General features: G+C 42.0%; 1 protein-coding gene across 8 annotated transcripts in view; it reads right to left on the reverse strand.

The window, feature by feature from the left end:
* The window catches only part of ep400 (E1A binding protein p400), a 48,479-nt gene extending 31,690 nt beyond the window's left edge, over nucleotides 1-16,789 (reverse strand). For 5 of the 8 annotated variants that reach the window (XM_017719940.2, XM_037536127.1, XM_037536126.1 and 2 more), the window contains exons 1-21: nucleotides 16,612-16,789; nucleotides 14,188-15,547; nucleotides 13,031-13,138; nucleotides 12,682-12,766; nucleotides 12,218-12,337; nucleotides 10,070-10,446; nucleotides 9,567-9,872; nucleotides 8,454-8,639; nucleotides 8,138-8,278; nucleotides 7,756-7,834; nucleotides 7,595-7,653; nucleotides 6,861-6,918; nucleotides 6,689-6,778; nucleotides 6,374-6,487; nucleotides 5,703-5,899; nucleotides 5,095-5,272; nucleotides 4,832-4,968; nucleotides 4,491-4,660; nucleotides 4,193-4,367; nucleotides 2,891-3,027; nucleotides 730-916 (exon numbers count right to left, since the gene is read on the reverse strand). In XM_017719940.2, coding sequence (XP_017575429.2) covers nucleotides 730-916; nucleotides 2,891-3,027; nucleotides 4,193-4,367; nucleotides 4,491-4,660; nucleotides 4,832-4,968; nucleotides 5,095-5,272; nucleotides 5,703-5,899; nucleotides 6,374-6,487; nucleotides 6,689-6,778; nucleotides 6,861-6,918; nucleotides 7,595-7,653; nucleotides 7,756-7,834; nucleotides 8,138-8,278; nucleotides 8,454-8,639; nucleotides 9,567-9,872; nucleotides 10,070-10,446; nucleotides 12,218-12,337; nucleotides 12,682-12,766; nucleotides 13,031-13,138; nucleotides 14,188-15,513 — 4,230 coding nt within the window. In that variant the 5' untranslated portion in view covers nucleotides 15,514-15,547; nucleotides 16,612-16,789. Of the gene's footprint in view, nucleotides 1-729; nucleotides 917-2,890; nucleotides 3,028-4,192; nucleotides 4,368-4,490; nucleotides 4,661-4,831; nucleotides 4,969-5,094; nucleotides 5,273-5,702; nucleotides 5,900-6,373; nucleotides 6,488-6,688; nucleotides 6,779-6,860; nucleotides 6,919-7,594; nucleotides 7,654-7,755; nucleotides 7,835-8,137; nucleotides 8,279-8,453; nucleotides 8,640-9,566; nucleotides 9,873-10,069; nucleotides 10,447-12,217; nucleotides 12,338-12,681; nucleotides 12,767-13,030; nucleotides 13,139-14,187; nucleotides 15,548-16,376; nucleotides 16,459-16,611 lie in introns of those variants that run through there. The other 3 variants (XM_037536123.1, XM_037536124.1, XM_017719939.2) reach the window with 3 other exon arrangements.
* Between the last annotated feature and the right edge of the window lie 1,636 nt (nucleotides 16,790-18,425).

Consider the following 18,425-nt stretch of genomic DNA (forward strand, 5'->3'; position numbering starts at 1 on the left):
TACAAAGATAGTATAATTACATTTAGTAAGTATTTAAGAAAGTAAATTTGGATTTAGTGCAGCACAGTAAGTAAAATGTTGAAAAAAAAAAAAATATTGTAGTAATTGCGTTTTTGACAGTTTATTATATAAATACATATAATGGACTGTAAAAATGTCGAGGTATTGCGACCCCTCGCCATTCACAACAGTGGGTGAATGTACACAACTGCTGCTTTTACTCAGAGGGAAACTTTAGTGTGAACTGTTGACGCAATCCAGTACTCTATTTAACAGCGCAATTTTAAAGGAAAGGAAATTCCCACACTATGACTACACAAGTGCCAGTGTATGTGGGGGGGTTACTAAATTATTGGTTGGCCATAATTCCAACATGGCAGTGGATATCGATGAACACCATGCCTGCTTATCAAATACCTGTTTTAAGATGCATGTTAAAGGTCATTTATGACAGAAATTTAACTTCTATAGATGCAGCTTACATAGATAAGTTAAGTACTCAACTAATTCTAAAGTGTTCCTTCACTTCACTGATCCTGCAGAACCCTTGTTTTACACACTGGTGTTAAATAGAATGAAAATAATCTGACAAGTAAATCATATCAGTCAATGAAGTGCTGCTTTGTTTAATTGCAACTACAAGACTTGACTTAAAACTGATATTGATGACAATTTCTTTTTGGTCTGGCCCTAACACACACCCACACACACCCACACAGACACACAAACCTTCCATTGGTCCTGTTGCAGGGCTGTGAGCAGCAGGGATGGTGTATTGTACTGCAGGGGTTGGCAGGAGTAGGAACTGCCTGTATCTCTGGTCTGGATCAGGTCTGGGTGGTTGCAAATCCTCTGCAGCTGCATAAGGACCTGCAGAACGCTCACGAAATGCCCAGTCTTCAGGGCCTCCTGAGAACTACAGGTCAAAAACATCAAGTCAGGTCATGTAGTAGCAGTATATACCGGGCGAGTCAAAAGTCACAGGACACCGTTTTATTTCACTTTTTTTTTTTTTTTTAAAATCGACTTTTCTCTCTGGGGTCATCTCACACAAACTGCGTATGCTGAGACAATCCACAACAAACACCACCTTCAGCACCGCATCGTGGAGGCTTGTGACAGCAGTTCTCCAGAGATTCTCATGCGAGTTCATAACGTTTGGATCCTGCGCCTTCAGCTCTGTGTTCAGCACCAGGGACAGCACACTGAACACGTCACATAGCTGCACCACAGGCAACGTTCCCAGTTGTTTCTGCATTGATAACTTTTGAACCACAAGAGATATTGCAAATCTGATTGCGGCAATCGATTTCTGAGACAAGTCTAGTCTTCTATGATCTGCTACACGACCACCTTCCCATTGGAAAAACTTGCTGTTGATCCAATATGGCAGCTTTCAAGATGGTGGCCATGTTCCGAACATAGCCTAAAAGATAGGCCCCCTCACCCGTTACTTGCTGGGGTATTCAGATCCGTCATTTTCCCTTTCGTTTCTGAAAAAAAAGTGTCCTGTGACTTTTGACTCACCCTGTATATAGATTTACCTTACATAGGTACAGTCCTGTACTGTGTGAAAGTTTTAGGCATCTAAGTAAATTTTTAAGCAGTTGACCTCAGCAGTGAGTTCATCACAATATACATTAGAATAAAGTCGTATTCATAATTCAAATAAACAGAAAAACAATAAAAAGTAACAAGAATTTTTTGGGTCCATATTTTTCCTTGACACCTTCACAGCCGCCACAGAGACTCGTTAATATCATCAATTACATCATGAGCTCAATTTACTGAGCACTGATTGGTCAAACCAGGAGCTGCTTTTTAACTACATCTAATACTGGGCTTCCTCGAGGAGCGGCTTGGAAATGGGTAAACAAACACAGCAACATCCACAAAATCACTATATCTATATATATATATATATATATATATATATATATATCTATATCTATCTATATCTATATCTATCTATATCTATCTATATATCTATATATATATCTATCTATATATCTATATATATATATATATATATATATATATATATATATATATATATATAAATAAAAATTCTTACTAATTCATATTCTATATATTTAGTTTATTCAAATATTAACACTTTTCTCAGCAAATAAACACAAACTACATAAATAGATTTTGAAAATGCGTCTTGGGTGCCTAAGACTTTCGCACAGTACTGTAATTATAAAGTCCTTCTTCAGTTGAGTTAGTGGCTCTCAATCCTGATCCTGCAGAATTCCTGCACTTCATATTTTAGTATTCACCTGGCTCACAACCAGGGATGAAGGACTTAAATACCATATTGCGGTATTACTACTACATATTGCAACTGTGATACGCCTTGCTATATTTTGAAAACCTACTGTTAAACTGACTAAAAAAAAAGGTTTTCAGTAGTGATCACAACTGGCATCAAAGTTTAGTCCAAGACTAGAAGAAATTATGTCCATGAAAAAGGCCCTCTAAATGGTTGAAGACAGATCTGCATTATTATGTTAATTATTATGTCTAAATTACAAAACATTCATCAGGAACATCTGTGAATGGCCAACAAGCTTGCAGCATACAATAAACAACACGGTTATAAGAGACAGCAGTGCATCTCTACTTCACCTCTGAACCAACTCCATCTAATCTAAACATGACTTAGGTGTATTGTTATGAAAGGGGTTGGTCCTGTATTGGATGAATCATAAAAGGTGTGCGGCAAAATGGACTGGAACTGGAAACAAGCTGCTGTATGCAACAGTTATTGCAGCATATTACTGAGCAAACATGAAAAACACCTGCTGTAAACATTCATTATGGTATCCGGACAAGATGAAATGCTTGGGGAACATACAACTGTAATAAAATCTGTGAGCTAACAAACCTTGGCTGTGTGAGGATGTCCTCATACATGCTCTTCTGTCTGGCAGAAAGACGGCACTTCAGGATGTGCTCATACTTCTTAGGCAACTGCTTCTCCACGTCTCTTTTAGAGCGACGCAGAATGAAGGGCTGAATCATCTGGACAACAGCAGAGGCAGAGAAAGGGAGACAATTGTAAACAGTCCTGTAAACACTACGTCCTGCATTGAAAAACTTCACTAACCTCTCTGTGATGGTATTTACATTCTTGGTATTCGAGTGTTGAACAAAAATGTCGAGAAACTGAGCTATAGCAATTTACTATAAATAATTAATATTAACTATTATAAATGTAGGGAACTACATGTAACATGAACTATAACAACTGAACTAAATGCTAAATATTTTATTGTGTAGAACAGTCAAAACTATAGGACTGAACTATAAAGCTATAAACCTGTGGTCTGTACTTGTAACCAACGCAGCAGCTTCTCTGGCTCTGCAGTTTCACATCCTCAAATCATTTGTCTCATACATTAACTCGCTTGCATGTTCTCCCCGTGTCTGCATGGGTTTCTTCTCCGGGTTCTCCGGTTTCCTCCCACAGTCCAAAGACATGTAGTCAGGCCAAATGGACATGCTACATTGCCCCTAGGTGTGAGTGTGTGAGTGATTGTGTGTGTCTGTCTGTCTGTCTGTCTGCCTGCAATGTAATGGACAGGCGACCTGTCCAGGGTGTATCCTGCCATCTGCCTGATGACAGTAGGGATAGGCTGCAGCACCCCCCATGACCCAGAAGGAGAAGCGGCTTGGAAAATGTGCGTGTATTATTAATTTCATCAGCTGCATCAGGCCCATTCAATCTACCCCCAGTTTTTCTATTTACTGTGTATCCATACTGCCCAGGATGCCCAGCTAATCAGAATTTTAAATTCAACATTTAATCGATTTCTACTCAGTTTTAGACAGCATTTCTGAAGTAATGTCTTTTTTTGGTGAGTACTAACATGGGATGTCAGCAACATCATGTATCATTTTAAAAAAATTCCTGAAACAATATTTTGCTATAGCACCCACCACCACTTGTGACTATGTTTGTGCGGCAATCAGTTGGTTAGACCTGCTAAAACTGCAAGACAAGCAATCAAAATTTCTGACATGTCCCATTGCTACCCTCCTCATACTGTCACATGGCAACCAATGAGGCTGAAATTTCACCTGTTTATGAAATTTAAACCACGCCAGCACTCCTCAACACATGCCACTCACTTCAGTTGCTTTATCACACAGGTATGTGGAGCTCTCTCTGTGTGTGCATGCCTACCCTATGCAGTCTGATGACCAGCTTGTGACAGTAGTCCTGGTTCTGGTCCGTGCCAGGTTTGACGGGAAAGTCATGGTACATGCGTGTGATTCCAGGCAGGAGGAAATGAATCATAGTCCACAGCTCTCTCAGAGTGTTCTGCAGAGGGTTGCTGATGAGCAAGATCCTCTGCTGACTGTTGGCCAATTAAAAAAACACAAATGTTCATTTAATGTACAAACTGATCTTAGCCATTTGCTGCAATGAAATAATATAAAAACAGAGAATAACAGAGAGAAAGATAAAGAAAGAGGAAGACCTCTTGATGTTGAAGATGGTTTCCCAGTGTTTTTCAGTCATGTTTTTGATCAACTGCACCTCATCTAGCACCAGGTGCTTCCATCGTCTCTTCAGGAAGTGAGTCTGGTCCTTTAGCAGCACTTTATATGCTGTTATGCACACATGGAAACTGTTGGGCTCACTCCACCACTGCAAAGAAGACAATCAAACAAAGAGGGACCAATACAGACAAAATGGGAGATTAGAAAGAGAAGAGCAGGGGGTGAAGCTTTATGAATATGTGAAGAGCGTTTTCAGATTAGAAGTGACATCAGATTGATGATTCCTGGAGCAGTGATGCAGCCAAAGCAGGGGACGTACCTTCCGCTTGTATCTGCGTTCTCTCTTGCTGCCCAGATATAGGAGGATTTTGAGGCCGGGACACCAGCGTTTGAACTCCATTTCCCAGTTCAGCAGTTTGCAGGTCCTCACCACCACCAGATGTGGTCCCCAAATACCTACAATAACCAAACCACAGCATTACACCAATTTCTAACAGTTCCGGTGCCCCTTCTTAGGACCAGAGGTCTACTACTTTGTATACACTGGAACTGAGCACTGTAAAGCAGCATTTTAGAACAAACCTTCATGGCAGGCAAGGTGTGCAAGGTAAGCCACAGTCTGGACAGTCTTGCCCAGGCCGGTCTCATCCGCTAGGATGCCATTGAGGTGTTTGCGGTGCAAGTTGGCAAGCCATTCCACGCCAACTACCTGGTAGTCCCTCAGAGAGCCATGAAGGAGAGAGGGCACAGGGAGTCGGGCCTAGTGGGACAGAAGAACAAGAAAAGAAATGAAAAGGTAATTCAAATAAAATAACAGAAAAGTCACCAAAGAATCAGGAAACCAACCATGATTTGATCACAAATGATTAAAAATAAAGCACTCTAATTTACTATTGGTTGTTTCTTATAGATCATTGGAACAAGCACAGATTTTAAAAACCTTCAATGAGTGCTGTTTGTAAGGGGAAAAAAAGGATATATTTAATGATGATTTAAATTTAATTAATAGTGCTTACAGTTTTGTTTTGCAGAACAAAAATTAGTTATGTTCCAGGTTCGTAATTTTTTTTAAATGCAGGTACAAGGGGGGGGGGGGATAATACAAATGCCAACCTGAACCTCATCGATTCTAATGTTTGTGTCTTTATTACTGTATTTAAGCATAAGTATGCAAGTGCGAAAAGACTCACAGTTGGATTAGTCTTTGCACTGCCTTTAGGCAGGATGAGGTCTGTTGCCCTGGAGACTTCAGCTATATCCTTCATGGGCTTTCCGTCGGTTCCAGAGGAGCTGCTGGTCCGTTCGTTTCCACGGTACTGCTCGTCACTCAAGAGGGAATCAATCAGAACCGCTTCGTGGGGACTATCCAGGGGAGAACTATGTATATCTAACAAGACAGGTACAGTTTAAAAAATTAGATTCTTGGTTCACAACTTCGGATTATTCAATTGCTCCATGGTAGGGCTACACAATGTTATATAATACAGGCTTTTGCGATATTTATACTATACTATGTGCTGTGAGCATCCTGTATGTTAATGTTCCAGATTTTCCACGGTTTATTTAAGTGTTTAGACGATTCAAGCCATTTATGCGATCCAAAAAACAAGTAATTATGGTCAGAATAATGCAGGTCATAAATCTTAGTTACTGCATCAAAGTCTTTTTAATATCTTGCATGACTTAAAACAATATGTGGTCATACTGTACAGCCCTACCACTCATGATACAGAGACAGGCATTTCAGTCATATTGATATTCGAATATGTAAGACATTATTTTAGTAATACACACCTCTCCTTTCTGGCATGATTGCTGATTTTTCTATTAATGTGCAGGAACAGAAAAAGTAAAAAAGTACCTTCAACTTCATCTTTCTCCTCATCCTCACTCTGACAGGCAGGCTGGGGCCACTCAAACCCTTCAGCATAGGCACCAGCATACTTCTTTACCAGGGCTTCCAATGGCACCTCAGCTATAAGTCAGTCACAGAAAATTAAGTTAAGCAAAATTTAACAAGATGGTAAATCACATAAATGTCCCTAACATACAGGCAAAAACGCAAAAGACAGAAAGGCATGGCTGCTAAGAGCTTTCACTCTATGCAAAATGCTGTATGCACTTCAGCCATTAAACACAAAGGAACAACCTCTTTGTATCCGTGCATGAGACTGACCTTCCTTGGTGAGCTCTGCAAGCTCTGCTTTTTGGTCAGCAGCTACTTCCATAGCTTCCTGTTCTTCTATGGTACTCTCCTCATCTTCAACTACAAAACCCAGCATGCACAAGTTATTCTACACAGACACACAAAGAAGCATACAATAATTACACACTTCCATACTACGAACCTTCTTCATCAGACAGCGGCGTGCTCGTCTTCCTCTTTCGAGTGGAACTGCCAGACCCCTGTTAAAACAGAACAAATTTGGCAAGTCAAAAACATGTCAGAGAGGTGAGAAGTTAAATGGCTTGTTTTTACCCTTTTCAAAATGCTCTGAAATCCTTACAAATTGCAAATACACTCGCATAGCGCCGTTGTTGGAAGAAAACCTCCAAAACAGTAACTTTACAGGAAAAGGAGAAAACCTACTTTACTTTTAATGCAAGTTAATGGAACTAGACCCCCGCCCCCCGCCCCTGCCCCCCGCCCCTGCCCCCGCCCCTGCCCCCAACACTATTTAGGGCCATTTCTTTTGGTCTATTCATCATATTTAGACACAAAGTAAAGAGCAACTGGCATTTTAAGATTGTCAAAAACCGAAAAACAACAAAAATGTTTTCTTTCGACGGCAGTGATAAGCTTTGTATACATAATGTGATGCAGTTACAACCACATTATTATACACGCAGGCCTCTGAGCTTTGTAACAAGTACTTTGAAAGTCTAAATGAAAACGTAACGACTAAAAAGTAACAACTAAAAAGTACAAGTGTTCAATTTCAGTAATACATTTGCTATAAATCCTTAAATACAATTTACAAGTACAAATCTTCCAAATTAATAGTTTTAAGTACAGAAATTAAGAACTGCTACTTCAGTATTTTCAACACTTGGACAAGAGCAAGAAACAAGAGTCTTTTACCGCTTTGTTTTCCCTCTCTGGATTCTCTCCTGAAGACTGTGCAGTTTTACTGTTCTGTCCTGGATTAACACAATCCAACAATCAGTTATGGTCAAATAACGGCTGAAATTTACAAATTTTAAAAGCACTGTAAGATCAGAAACTGCTTTGACAAACTTTACCTTTATTCCCCAACCTTTGGAGGCCGAGAGCTTTTTGTCTTTTGTCAGAGATCTCAAACTGCAGTTTAATTTCCACAACCTGTCGAGCCAGAAACAGGGAACAGATAAGTCATATAATACCTCAAGAACATTTCTTTAGGAACTCAAACAGCCTCATGGGACTTGAGAAATACTCTCATTCCAGAAGAATTAGAACACATAACACTGTTGTTGTAACAAAACCTCTTATCTTTAGAAGGAAAAGAATCATTCTTAACTGTAAAAGTACCAATATCTTATTTATTATAAGTAAATCTACATAATACAAAAGGCAGCACATCTTGTTAAATGATTAAAAAAATTATAATAAAGTGATCAGTGCCCAGTTTACCACTTGCTTTACCTGTTGGATATTGGACCAAAAGTAGTCCACCTCTCGAGCAATGGCACTGGCGATGTTCCTCAGCCTGAGCTCCTCCTCGTTCTTCTCCCTCTCCATGGTTTTCCTCACCTCGTCATGGTAACGGGCACAAGTGCGCACCAGCTACAACACAAAACACGCCAAAGAATTCTGTCAGCTACAACTTTCAAACTGTACCTCAACATTAGCTCACATCTATATGTTTAAGCAGCTGTGTTTGTGCACAGGGTTATATATACACATTTTCCAGCACCTCTATAAAACAAATCTTTCAAATTTAGAGTGTAGAAGTGATCACCTTCTTGGCAGCAGCCATCTTCCAGCGCCTCTCCTGGGCAAAATCGGCAGCCATCCACTGCATCTCCTCCAGAAGGTAGTCCCAGTGGGACTTGGGCCTGCTGGCCTCCTGGAGCTTGGGCAGTCGGCTCGCTGACCACTGGCCCTCCTTCCTCAGCTCCGCAATGCGCTGGTGCACCTGGCTCTCCTACAGCAGATTGTGATGGATTCAATACAAAATACAGAACAACATACAAATTACATTGCTACATATTACTACACTATACTAAAAGGATTATTCTACCCTTTACAAAAGTGCTTCTATTTGCAAATGCAGTCTATATGACAATAAAATGGAACCAAAAGTGGCTTTGCTATGGCATCTCACCAGAAAGCTGCATTTCTAAGAGTGTATTAAAAAATCTGATATAACTCCTGACATAGGAGTTTTTTGAATTAGAAGATCTAGGTGATGCAGAAGACAGTACTGCTTAAATCTGATGCATTAACAAAATAATGTCAGGCCTCTCATTTCAGATCTTAACTCAAAGGCTACTCAAATGACCACGGCAACATTACTGCTAATATGTCTCATTAAAGTGAAATATCTGAAGCATAAACCTGCAACAACAGCAATGCAATAATGCAGTGGTAATATGCTATTACACTTGGGCTTCACTTTAATAGTTTCTTTTCCAAACTTTTTTCCTTGATTTTTGCCTGATCAGGAGCCCATGGCCTCACTAAATAAATGGGCAGAGCTGACTATCATACGGATCCACGTGGCTACCAGATCTGGCTAAATCAAAGAAAGCAGATAGGAAGGAAAGTTCTCATTCTGCCACTCAGAAACAGCCTACCAGATTCAAGTCGGTATTGTATAGGGGTTCAGTACAACAAAACATGTTCGGCCTGCAGAAACATTAAGACAGCAAAACGAGTGCACGTGTACCAAAGTCAAAATTCTTGTACTGTAACAACCCTGTGCCATAACGAAACTGCAGCAGATCCAAGCGTCTCTGCAGAACTCAAGAAACAGCTCTAATGAAATCTGTGTGTGATATGTAATTTATAGAATATAAGTTTTGCAATATACAAAAATTAAACATTCAGCTAAGGGATTTGCACTCCTCACCAGTTTGGCCTGCTCAGCCTGCTTGTCCTGGGAGCTTTCCTGCATGTTCTGGCTGGCTGAGCCCTGACTCAGCCCAGACAGTTTCAGCCCGGTGGAGCCATTGGTGCCAGCTAGTTTTGACTGCGTAGCAGCAGAGAGGCTGGGCCCAGCGCTGGGAGTCCGCACAGGACCTGAAGGGTGGGGCGAGGGGAGGGAAGAAGGGGAGGCGAGAGGACTCAGGGACATGACTGAGGTGGACAAAGAGGTAGACATTAGACGCTGGGCTGGCTGAGACACCTCCACTCCAGGACGGACAAGCGTGACAGTCTGAGGGGAAAGAGAAAAATAAGATTTAATTACAAAACTAATTTCCAATAAAAAATTATGACAAAAAAAAAAAAAAACTTTGGTTCATCCAGATTCATTCAAAACTGTAATGCTCTTCTCACCAAGCAAATAAATTTGACGCATTATTAATCCTGTCTGGTGCAAACAAGAATGCATCTCCCCCCCACCCTCCTCACCGCCTGTCCTTGCTGCATGACTGGCTGCTGCTGTTGCATCTGGAGCTGCATCTGCTGCTGGAGTTGCGCCTGCAGTTGTGTGTGTGGATTGACTGCAGCGAGCACGGCCCCTGCCCCCTGCAGCTTCACCTGAGCCTGGAGCTGCCCCGTAGCCACCTGGGCCTGCTGCTCCAGCACCATGGGAGGACCCTGGGACAGAGTGAGGGGCAAACCAGCCATGGAGAGGCCAGGCTGGGGCAGCCGGCCGGGCAGCTGGGGTGGAGGTGTGTGGAGGCTAGCAGCATTCTGGACTGGAGGGCCTTTGGACGGGTCGTACTGCTGCTGGTTCTGTTTCTGCCCACCAATCTGGACTGACTGAGGGGTGGGGGGCATACCACCTGAGAGAGAGAAAATAAGGGGGAGAGGGAGAGAGAGCGCCAGAGAGAGGCAAGAGAATGGAGGGATAAGACAACAGGAATGAAAAGGAAAAAGGAAGGACGACAGATGAGGCAAGAATGGTGAAGTTCAGATGGGAGTGAAGTAAAGAAGTGATGGATGCAGAGAAGAAACGTAGAGAAGAGTTGCCGAAGAAAAAGATGAGGCATTGAAAAATACAGCACTCTTGTTGTATAATTACTATAAAAATATGTAGGTATATTTTGATGTTGATGGAACTTCTACAGGTTTTCTGAGACTTTTAATCTTTAAAAAATACTCTCTTGCTTTATTTTACCAAACCTATGTAAAAAGCTTTCGAACCTATACAAAGAAGCCTAGTTGATTTCAATTAACTTTAATGGGCATGATGTTATGAATTACCAATAATGAGATACTCAGTGTTGGCAAAAAGAGGTGGTATTAAAATAAAATTCTATCTACGTCACAATGACTACATATGAAATCATAGCTGTTCTCACAGTCAAATGAATGAAAATAACTTTGTTACGTGTGAAGAAAATTAAAATTATTCTTACGTTGATACTTCTACCATGAATAACAAAATTAGTATCATGCAGTACCAAATTCTAGGGGAAAAAAAAAACAAACAAACCGATACTAGGAAGAAAAAAAAAAAACTTAGAACTGCAAAAGACAAAAGAGAGAAGTATTACATCTAAGCACAGACAAAAAAAAAAAAACATGATGAGCATGCATGAAGCAGGTGTTATGCCTATTACATTTGCATTTACACAACTTATACTATGACACACAACAGAGCAAAGCAGGGGATAATAGCAGAAGAAAGACAGGGAGCAGGTTAGGCAGAAAGCAGGACAGTGCAGAGCTTACAGTGCACACTTACAGACGCATCTCCATCAGCTACCATCTGCACTGAATACACCAATTCGCTCCACTCTGTTGATACTCTCATCAGATTTGACTTTACAGTGCAGTGTTCACCTTTAACGGTCCCTTTTAAGCTCCTTGTTAGCGAGCCACTTTGGGGTCTGCGCTATCTGGACTGAAGCATAGAGGCCAAGTCGTGACGGAAAGTTGTAGAAACCAAGAATGACTTCACGAACGGAAAAGATGGCGACGAAGATGGAAGAAGAGAAACAAAAAGGACTTTCTAGGTGATGGGAACCAAGACTGAAAGTGCACTGAGAATCCAGGCTGACAACGCAATGAGATTGGGAAAAGGGGGTGAAACCCGATGGGTCAGGGAAAGGAATGTGAACTATAAAATTCAAAATTAAAAGAACCAAAAAAATAACGGAAAAAAAAACTAAGTAACTAGGTGATATGGGGTGTCCCCATGGAGAGACCGTGCCGAGGCTCATCGTCCAATGAGCCATCGATGGAACCGTAAAATTCCAGTATGGCAAAGAGGAACAGAAACGAATGAAGAAATTGCTCCATAGAACTAATGAGCAAATCAAAAAGGAAAAACATAAACAAACACGTGACGTGGTTTCTTCCCTTTCAGAGACTAGGTCTGCTTCCATCTTCTGCTGTATCTTCTGCCCAGCTGCCCCACATGGGGTTGAGGAAAGATCTTGAGAGATCTAAAGTATGAACTTGAAGTGCGTAGATCACAGTGAGTGGGTCGAGACTTGGGACAAATGCGAGTCATCTCTGGGGCACTTTTGGGGTGAACTCTGACCTCCAGCAGCATCTAAACAACGGACACAAGTGTGGAACTAGCCCGAGACGCAGCGGCGCTCCTACCTTGCGCTGTCGGCATAAGCTGCTGGAGGGGAACGCCAGGAGATCCTAAAGGAGCTACAACAGGATGCTGGAATATCATCCCATGGCGACCCACTTCGATCCGGGACCTCTTAGCCTGATCTGGGATGCAAAACACACAATTCCCTCAACACGCAAAAAAGTAAGGAAATAAACCAAAAGAAACGAACAAACAAAAATGAAAAGAAAAAAAACTGAACAGAACTGAAGACACTGGGCACACGGCAATGACGATCGCACACCAGCAGTCAGACATTAGGAAGCTATGGCTCCCCGTCTTGTGGAATTCAGGCTTCAAACACACAGAGCTGGGAAAAGATGCCGGAATACTGATTAAGCAGAAGCAAATTCAAGGAGGAAAAGAAAATGAAGGACAGAAAAAAGGGAAAAAGGAGAAGAAAAAAGGAAAAAAGAAAGAAAATTGTCCTGTGTCAACGCTGTTCTACCTGCTTGAGCCAAGGCCTGTTGTCTTTTGAAGGCCTCCATGTCCATTGGATTGGAGATGCTGCCACCTGCAGCCCCGGGATGAACCTGTGAACATTGCACAGAATTTTTTAAAAAGTGTTAAGAACAAAGGGGATGAAAATAGCACCCCATAATCTCACAAAAACAATAATCACACAGAAAGCATTAACTGCTGTCAATTCAAACTGGATCAGAGACTGTATGACGATAACTTATCAGTATAACTGACAGGGTAACATCACATCAACAGCCAATAAGGCAAACGAAAAGAAGCCTGTAAAAGAGCCACCAGACTGAGGTTTCCAGAGAAGCGTGTCTCTGGTGGCCCACCTGGAACTGCTGCTGAGTCGAAAACGCTGCTGACACGTTGGGTGGGAGTTGGGTGGCTATGGCAACAGGAGTCACTGTCTGGCCATCCTTTCCAGTCACTACCTTCACCTGAGAGGTTGTCATAGAGACAAACATAATGGTCATACAACAATAACAACAATGCTCTTAAAGGGGAACTTCACTGGATTTTCTGTCATTACTGTATAATTCAGTAGTTTAGATGGAAAAAAAAACTCATTCAGAGTGGTTTGATGTAAAATGGGTCACTGTAGAGGAACGTACTTGTTTCTTTACAGTGGTGGTGATAGGAACCAGGGGTCACAATGTCGACAGCATGAATATAGCCATTTCATTTACTACTTAAAACCACCAGTGAACCAACTGATGGTGCTAAAATAGTGGAAAATCTGGAAAAGAAATTCTTCAGGCACTATTATGCGTCACCCTGCACGCACCTCTCCAAAAAAAAACCCAATGAACTGATAAATGCCTCCTGAGGCTTTTATATGCAGTGTTGATGGTGCTAAAATAGTGCAAAATCTGGAAAAAAAATTCTTCGGGTGCTACTTTGCGTCACCCTTTGGGTACCTGTAGGTATCAGGCAGCATATTTGCTACACTTTCATGTGATCACTTTCTGTGAGTTCACCTTTAGAGGTATCAAATTCTTCAGACATCTGGTTCCCATCAACACCACTGTGAACGATTCACTCTCAATGTTTCACTGGACATTTTACATCAAACCACTCTGAATGACTTGGGTTACATCTCAAACATTTGGTAAAAAAAAAATGTAACAAACAATGAAATTCCCACTAATGGAGCTGAATGAATCTCTGTGCTTTTTTTCCTATCATTGTCTTGTCAATATTTGCATCTAAATCAGTCTGATTAATTGAAAACAATAAATTAACATTAAGACCTCGACCCTGATAGGCACAACCATTTGTATGTATTTTTGCCAGACAGTGTGAAACTGGAATGGCTACATGGTTTGTCACTGTAAAGTTTTTATTGTATGGCCTTTTTTTAGAAACCCTGATCATCACAACAGCTGTCAGATTAATTGATTACTAACTTAATCAATGGTAACAGTCTTACAGGGAAGATGTTTCACTACCATCCATTCACACAAAACATTCAGATTTGTGATTTTACCTCATCGTTGATCACCTCTGACTGCTCTTCTTCTTCCTCCTCATCCTCAATGTCCAGGTCATTTTGCCTTAGATAGGTGAAAAGGGGCACACACGGCTTCTTCTTGAAGGCAAGGTAGTCCATCATGTTGCCTTGCAGGTGTTGCAAGAAGAAAAGCTCAATCAGATAATCCCTGAAGACTTCTTTCAGGCCCTCCATCTTCTTCTCATGGTGCTCCAGGCACTGCTTCCTCAGACGAGCTACTTCAGGGTTGGGGGGTGCTATCTCCTCCAGCTTCTTTGGCTGGAGCTTCTTCACCGAGCAGACACCAGTAGGGGTGAGAGGAGGATTCGGAAGCGCCTGAGAAGAGTTGTTCCGAGATGGACTGGACGGAGGGACGGCCGAAGGAACACCGAAAGAGGCTGTTGCGGATGTGGCAACGCCTGCTACCACACCCTGGGGGGTCTTGTCAAAAATCATGGGCCGTAGCTGGCCCTGGATGATGCTGCTGATTTGAGGAGGCAGATTAGAGGTGGTAATGTGACCAGGGCTGCCCAACGTTGGCAAAGCAGGTCCAGTCGCCACTGGGCTTTGTGGGGCAAGGTGATGGATGGTGCCACCGGTTTGAGAATGCGGTTGAGAGAGGCGTCTCTCTCTGACGGCCGCTGGCGTCCCAGGAGAGGCCAGCTGCACTGCTCCGACTGTGGTTGGAGCCAGCTGAGTCAAGCTTGGGTTCTCTTGGTAAACAAAATGCCCACTTCCTGGTGGGCTGCTGAGGTTAATTTGTCGGACCATGATACCAGCCTCGACAAAGCGTGTAGGGCTTTGCCCACAGACGCCCAGAGCAGTGCCTGGAGCGCCTGGCCTAGAGACGGCCTGCAGGGAAACCGGGCTGTGCTGGGTCGGACTCTGGGGCTGCACTGGCTGGGGCAGAGGTGACGTCACTTGTATGTACGAAGAAGATCCGTGTTCAAACCTCCATTGCGGGGCCTGGTGTTGAAAGCTAGGGGATGCTGGATTCTGTAGCGGCAGTGGGGTTAGTGTGATCTGCTGGTTCCCAGGAACCATAGTCCCCACGTTCTGTAACGTGATGTTCATGTTCTGTCCGGTGACGGGACTTCGGCTCATGATGATCTGATAGTTCGGAGACTGCGGGGCTGAGGGGCTCGCTGCTGGGGCGAAGGATGTCACCGGTGACTGGGGATGAGTGGCAGGTACTGGCTGTTGCTGAGTAACTGCAATTGGCTGCTGTTGTTGCTGCTGTTGATCCTCAGCCTCAGAACCTGTGAAGGATTTGGATCTCTGAACGTTGCGCTGCACATTTGGTGGGCCTCCTCCATGGTGCATTGCGTGGCACTGTTACCGTGGTTACAGTGGCACACTTGAAATGAAAGGGAAAGACACAATTGAATATAAAAATATAAAACTGTGGATACAGCTTAACACATAAGGGAAAGGAATTATAGCCGACATGTACTGGAGAACCCACTTTTACGGGTCTAACAATGGTGGTATTAACCATAACACAGCATTTATATTTCTTGCGTGTGTAAAACCAACTCCCAACAACATGCATGAGAAACAAATCTTGAAAATGGTCTACATAGCACTTTAAAACGAAAGCCCTCAACTATACGACAGTAAAACGAACATCTTTAAGTAACATTACTGGTCACAACAGCTCAAATAAATGTTTGACATTCAATGCAAATGCTACAGACCGTAGAATACCAAAATTATATATTTAATTTATATACCGTTGCAAATTTAAGCAATGGTAGTTAACCTATGTAGCTATAAGACTTTGAAAACATTAAATTCAGCTCATCGATCGGTCACCCGCGTTTGCCTTTTAGCTGAACTCGTGTGGCACCTGAGCCCCATCATTTGCTAAAATAATCAAGTTATTTTTAAGCTGAACCCGGTTTAGTAGGTGTGTTCGAGCGGCTGAAGCTCCACACCGGTCCGGACTCGGTCCCTCCTACCCGGAGCGCAGCGCCGCTACTCCGCCTTAGGGGCCCGGACTTCAGCGTTAGCCATAAGCTAACAGGAGGCCTATGTGTACGAGAATAGCCCGCTAGCTGGCAAAAAAACATAAAAATCACGGTGTTCCTCGCGTTTTAGCTGCAAAAGGTCTTTACCTAAAACAACAAAACCACTAACGTTAGTTTTTAAATCTTAAAGTCCTGGTCTAAACCGTCGTTATTCACCGTAACACACCGCATATCGCTGCATGAAAACAGTCCGTAGTAAACACGAAGCTGAAGACCGCTTCATGTTCGATCTCCCCCGTTCCACCTTAAATGGTGCACCAGTTTCACTGTGGCGCCTGACGCGCCACAATGTAACTGCCGCACCGTTTAAGGTGGAACGGGTAAGTTCGAACAAGAGCCTGGCGAGCAGGAAGCCTCGCGTAGTAAACACCCATTATTCGGTCGTACTTACATTCAACGAAAGCGTGGGGCGGCTAACATCTACTGAAACGGTCGTTTTTAACGTCTAACGCAAAAAATAAAAGCTAAACGCTTTAATGCGGAATAATTGTCCTTTAATTCTAATAATCGTCCTCTGAGTACCGAGCCGTTAGCCTCATGCTAACTGTTTTTTTTTTCTCATTCTTCTCGTCCCGGATGAACTCAGTCGGCGAGGGCGGGACCTTGCGTTTGATTGACAGGCTAACAAAGCAATCAACGTGCGCAGAACTGAGGCTCTCAACCAATCAGATACAGAAATGGCTGAGACGTACAAAACAAAAAAGGATATAAAAGTCTTTGGCGAATAATATAATTACAGTAATAATTAAACAGTAATAATTTAAAAATCAATGTGTTTTTTTTAAATAAAGAAAACAATGGATAACATTAAAGACAAGTCTAAAATAAATATAAATAAATTCCATTCAAAATATCTTTAATTAGTGTGAGAAAAAAAATTATTTTAATTTTGTTATTAGAGATATTGAGCTTTACAAAGTGAGCTAAGAGTTCCTAAAACGCAATACTATTACTATTATTATGTACTTACACCAATAGACATTTTGTAAGTTCTGTAATTAAAGAGGAAAATCTGCATAATTCAGGTGTTGGCTGAAATAATTTGTCAGTAAACTTACCAACTAGAATTTTACAGTGGTGGTGATAGGAACCAGGGTTCATGATGTCTACACAATGTCTATCATTTTTATGCTATCTAAAATAACCAGTGAACCCACAGGTGTTTATATGTGTAATGCTGGTGATATTAAAATTTACATTTGGCTGATGCGCTTATCCAGAGCAACGTACAATTTGATCAATTTACACAGGTAGGCGAAGGCAGTGTTAGGAGTCTTGCCCAAGGACTCTTATTGGTGTAGTGCAGGGTGCTTACCCAGGTGGGGGATTGAACCCCAGTCTGCACCGTAGAAGGCAGAGGTGTTGCCCACTACACTAACCAACCACTAAGATCTTCTAACACTGCTGTAAAACAATATGCCAGTTATCAGGCAGCATATTCATAACCATTTCATGTAGTAACTTTGTAAGAAGGAGCTTTTAGAGGCATTAAACACTTTCAACGTCTGGTTCCTATCACCACCACTGTGAACAATTCTGATTTGGGAAATTTAACTAGAACTGGGCTTTTTAAAGCAAACCACTCTGAATTTCTTAGTTTGCATCTTTATTTTACATTTAATTAATAAAATGAATGCATTTAAAAATTAAAAAATAATTCTCCTTTAATCTAGTATTTGTAAAACATGATGTGCTACTCCATTTTTATGTTTTGCATGTTTCCTCGACCATTTTTATGTTGTTTTGTTTTGTTTTCTAATATTTTAGCAGCATAGTCAATCTTTAAAAGACATGCCTTTGATTTGCAGGGCATGCTTTTCATACAATTAGTATTTACACTGACCAGGCATAACATTATGACCTTGTTTCTACGCTCATTGTCCATTTTATCAGCTCCACTTACCGTATAGCTGCACTTTGTAGTTAAAAACTCCAGCAGCACTGCTGCATCTGATCCACTCGTACCAGCACAACACACACTAACGCAGCGCCACCACTATGTCAGTGTTACTGCAGTGCTGAGAGTGATCCACCACTCAAACAGTACCTGCTCTGTGAGGGTCCACGGGGGTCCTGACCACTGAAGAACAGGGTAAAAGGGGGGAACAAAGTATCAGAGAAACAGATGGACTACAGTCTGTAACTGTAGAACTACAAAGTGCAGCTATACAGTAAGTGGAGCTGATCAAACTGAAATAAGGAGGT

Source organism: Pygocentrus nattereri, chromosome 29 (genome assembly GCF_015220715.1).
Source record: "Pygocentrus nattereri isolate fPygNat1 chromosome 29, fPygNat1.pri, whole genome shotgun sequence".
NCBI classification, from domain to species: Eukaryota; Metazoa; Chordata; class Actinopteri; order Characiformes; family Serrasalmidae; genus Pygocentrus; species Pygocentrus nattereri.